The 817-nt window shown below is 57.5% G+C and overlaps 1 protein-coding gene across 1 annotated transcript in view; it reads left to right on the forward strand.

Moving 5' to 3' along the window:
- Positions 1-77: 77 nt before the first annotated feature.
- Positions 78-817, forward strand: part of CHAF1A (chromatin assembly factor 1 subunit A) — a 13,456-nt gene continuing 12,716 nt past the window's right edge. Inside the window, 2 exon segments of the mRNA XM_014310577.2 lie at positions 78-126; positions 315-817. The exon segment at positions 315-817 is cut by the window's right edge and continues 3 nt beyond it. Coding sequence (XP_014166052.2) covers positions 78-126; positions 315-817 — 552 coding nt within the window.

The raw sequence follows: 817 nt of genomic DNA on the forward strand, positions 1-817 counted from the left end.
TGCCTCAGCCGTCCCGGGGAGGCAGCAGCTCGCTGGGAACAACCACGGGTGCTGATTTGTTGTTTTCTCCCGTAGCCATGGAGTGCAGAGACAAAGCTGCTGTTCCTCCACGGAAGCTCGTCCAAGGTAAGGGAGTGTCTCTCATCCAGCACAGTTTTAGCACATTAAGAACATCTCAGACCTGATTTTATGAGATACATTGGCTTGGTTGTAATTAAATGATCTCTAAATGGCTCATCTCAATTTTCAATGTGCTCCAGAATGAATGAAAGCCTTTGGTGTTTCCTGTCTCTAACGTGGTGCTGTTCTTGCAGCTCGGCTGCCCTTCAAGCGCCTCAATCCTGTGCCAAAGGAGAATCTCGATGTCAGTTCAGAAGTCAAAAAAGTCAAGAGCTCCCCGAGTGCTTTTGCTGCCAGCAAGGATCCCTCCCTGGATGCCTCAGGTGCCTCCCTGGACGATGTGGAGAACGAGTGCCAGCTGGGCTCCGGCGGCAATTTTACTCCAGCACTCGTGAACGGGAAGGGTCCCTTGGACCATTTTATCCAGAAGACCCCCGGAGGTGACACCAGTGACCCTGGGGGTGTTTGTGAGCCCTCCAGGGGCTCTGCCCACGGACTCGGGGACGGCGCAGAGCGGGGGGCTGCGGATTCTACAGCTGCTGTGAGCAATGGCGCCATAGGAAAGGAGCTGGGCTGCCTGAGCCCCTGGCAGAGCAGCCCAGCAGGTGACTCCGTGGGGACTGAGGGGCCCTGTGCAGCTGCAGCTGGGCCAGGGCAGGCTGCAGGAGCTGTGCCCCCCCCAGGCTGCAGCCCCCCG

This window comes from Geospiza fortis, unplaced genomic scaffold (genome assembly GCF_000277835.1).
Source record: "Geospiza fortis unplaced genomic scaffold, GeoFor_1.0 scaffold299, whole genome shotgun sequence".
Classification (NCBI taxonomy): Eukaryota; Metazoa; Chordata; class Aves; order Passeriformes; family Thraupidae; genus Geospiza; species Geospiza fortis.